A 3536-nucleotide genomic window follows, 5' to 3' on the forward strand; every position below is an offset into this window, starting at 1 on the left:
GGTGGAGCTGTACTGTTGATTCAACATGATTAATTATAGCCACAGTAACTCCGCCACAGAAAAACACTGTTCCTTTAGGTGTCAAAGTGCTGTTTGCACATTTTAAGACCCTCATTTCCACTTTGATAACAAGAAAAATCAGCCAATTCTGTGGCTTCTCCTATAATTCTTAGAGAAATTATCTAAGCATGTGATGTGATGAAGACACATGGGGGATACATATGCAACTTAATACATTTAAAATGTACTATAACAAAATTAAAGTGGCTCATTTTAAGTTTGTTTATAAATCTTGCTATCTTACTCTGGTGAGGATGGGTGAGAGCTTGAACTGCCCAAACTGTCCTAGTTGCGTAAGTAAATATGGAACATGTACAGTATGTTAGATATAGATTCCATGATAACAAAATTTATTTTGTTATCATGGAAGGAGAATCTCCTCCAACATTTAAGCTATTCCTCAATCAATTGACACAATTTGTACCATTAGATAATTTAAATCTAAAGAGGCAAACATGTGGGTTAATTTTTGCACTTTTTTACATTGGCTCCTAAAGACAAAGTACATACAGGAGAAAGCACAAACATTAGGGAAACACACTCCAAATCCAAAGGTCCTCATATCTCTGAAAACATGGGAGAAATTTTCCAAAGAGGCATTATCTAAAACAAAAAAACTGGCCACACGTTATATTATAATGAATATATGAGCTAGTAACATAAAGGCTGGTGGATACATAAAGGTCTCTGTAATGCTGCAGCTCGTCTACATTAAACCCATGACTCCCCCTGGTGTCCCGGAGAACAGCAATGCTTTTTTCCCTTTTGTATGTGTTTTGGTTATTTGCTCTGCTTCTGGATTTGAAGCATATCAAAGAAGAGAGACAATGGGGAGAATACCTACTGAGGTTTTAACCCATTCTGTGTACTGTCTGAAGTATCCCACCAAGCTCTCCATGTAGCCGGTTGTTTCCTACAAACCAACAGAGAAAAGAAAAGTTAGCAAATGTGTGACTGCAGTCTGGTTAGTGCTGCAGTTCCTGTGTTTGGGGTTACTGCTGAATCATAAGAAACTTAAAAAACTACAGAATTCTCCACAGTCCATCATGAGTAAAATAGTAAAATCATCATTATAATGAAATTATAATAAAATTCTGGGTCAGTTAATAAAGTAGATTGTAATCCAATCAGTCATCATGTGCTTATTAGGCAAAGCAAGGCAGCTTTATTGATATAGCCCATTTCATACACATAGGCAATAGAAATGGCTTTAAATAAGCAAAGAAAAACAGTAGCAGCTTTAAAAACAATAAGCATTAAAAACCAGAATAAAATCAGTTAAGACAAAATGAGACATTTTTAAAATTAGATAAAATACATAAAATAAAAACAGACAAAGTAAAAGGTCTGAAACACAATTATTTAGCAGTTATAATGCAGAAATAAGTTGTAAGTTGCCCTGAATGCAAGAGATGAAACAAAAGTGCAGCACAGAAGCCAGTCAGTCAAAGGCACAGGTAAACAGCAGGGCTTTCATTTAATGTCATCAGGAGGTTGGTTCCATCTGTGTGTAGCATAGAAGCTATTTTATTAGAAAACGAGGCCAATAAAAGACATAGAAAAGTAAATTTAATGCCTTGTTCAGGCTGATGTGACACCCATTTTCCTTTAGGGAGCTAAACATGGAAAAGCTTATGTTTTTATGCACCATAAATCGACACATATAAATCTTTGTTTTTGGGGCTTAAGACTATTGTTGTTAGCTGCTGCCTTTTATTAAATCAAATTTGGGACAATTTATACATATCTCGCACTGCACTGTAATTTTTAACCCTATGATTTCTGTTTAATTCTATTATATCTTATTTTATTTACTCTTTTAAATGTCTTTTTATACTGCCTTGTGTTTCTTTTGTTAATACTCTTTATGTCTTATGTATAGCACTTTGAATTACCTTGTTTGAAAAGTGCTCTACAAACAATCTTGCCTTGTCTTTCTCAAAATACACTTAAACACCTAAGTCTTTTCATTGCTAGTGGCTTTTATGTAATGGAAATCTGACCTTTCCTTATAGAGATACTAGAAATACATATTCAGATTTACTAAGGACATTGCCACAAAGTCTTGTACCTGCGTCACCACATTGGAGGCGTTATATGCGATGAGATACTCTGCCGCATCTATGGCACTCAGGATATTAGTAACCTTAACCTGAGAGACAAAGAGAGATAATTTCATTTGAACTGGATGTGTATGAGTCAGTTCAGCAAGTAGCTTGCTGTTGTAGTATTTATGTTGTATTAACAGCACTATTTTTGTCAGTGTGCTTCCTCACCGGCAGGTCACTGGATACCCTCTGAAGCAGTCTGACACTCTGGTTCATCGTATTCTGTAAGGAAAAAAAAAAGAAATGCATAAACCATTACCAAACTAAACAAATGCATGTTTCATTTACAAATACTCCATCATGCCACGCCACTGCTGTCACAACATAAACCATGTTGCTGCGATAATGGCATAACATATAGGCTTCAGTGTTTTATTTGAATTATGTTGATGATTCGTGTGATGTCATACTCTTTGTATTCTGCAGATACTTTTCAAGCTGTATATTACAAATTATGGATGTCGTTTACACAGCTTGAAAAGCAGACACTGTTTGTAGGACATGTGGTGAGCAAATGTATGAAAGCAACAGTAAGAAAGAGAATATTCAATCAATGATTTGCACTTCCAGTAAATCATGCTCTCAGTGTACAGTCAAGTTTTTGAATCCAGTATACAGGGTTGCTGCGTACTTTTTGAAATCAAATTTAAGACTTTTTAAGAGCTAAACACAAAAGATATACCACCTCCACAGTAGAACAAACACACATTAACACAGGTGTAGCATGTGTAACCAGTTTTCATTAATATAAAATGATAAAATCTCAAAGGCAGATATACAGTGTAGTGTTTGTTCCAACAGGAGCTGATGATGTAGTGGCAGCAGTTGTATCATCTGTGCTTTTTTGATTTCATATGAGACTCAAATGCTTTAATTCCTATTTACCCAGTTTAAATTTCCCTGGCTCATCCTGCAGGTTGCCTCAAAAATGTTACTTGCTACAGACCAGTACTTTTCATCTTAGAGCCAAATTGCCCTTATTTGCATGTCCTCATCTTGCTAGCAGCTTCTTCTTGTTTCAGTTCATGGAAAATGTGGAAGACAGTGTATGTATAAGTCACAAGAATGAAATATACAGCACGCAAATCCACAAAAACTAGTCATAAATAAACATTATAATGCTAACTAGATACAGTAATATAAACAGATTTGATAAAGTATTTGGACATGTCTCAGTTAGTCTAAGCTTAATCTGAAAATTTTAGATATTTCGTGTATAAAATTAAGAATTTTTAAGACATTTTATGACCTTAAATTTGTTTAATCAAATTTCATAATTAATTAATTTTTAAGGACCTAGAGGAGCCCTGGTATAATGATGCAAAAACATGATCCTGCGATTAGGTAGATGAATCCCTGAAAGCGTGT

General features: G+C 34.8%; 1 protein-coding gene across 1 annotated transcript in view; it reads right to left on the minus strand.

Annotated features, from left to right (window-relative positions):
- prom1b (prominin 1 b) overlaps positions 1-3536 on the minus strand; it is a 10563-nt gene that overhangs the window by 1257 nt on the left and 5770 nt on the right. The window contains exons 17-19 of the mRNA XM_020591853.1: positions 2337-2390; positions 2132-2212; positions 905-973 (exon numbers count right to left, since the gene is read on the minus strand). Coding sequence (XP_020447509.1) covers positions 905-973; positions 2132-2212; positions 2337-2390 — 204 coding nt within the window. The remainder of the gene's footprint in view (positions 1-904; positions 974-2131; positions 2213-2336; positions 2391-3536) is intronic.

This window comes from Monopterus albus, unplaced genomic scaffold (assembly GCF_001952655.1).
Source record: "Monopterus albus unplaced genomic scaffold, M_albus_1.0 scaffold15.1, whole genome shotgun sequence".
Taxonomy (NCBI): domain Eukaryota; kingdom Metazoa; phylum Chordata; class Actinopteri; order Synbranchiformes; family Synbranchidae; genus Monopterus; species Monopterus albus.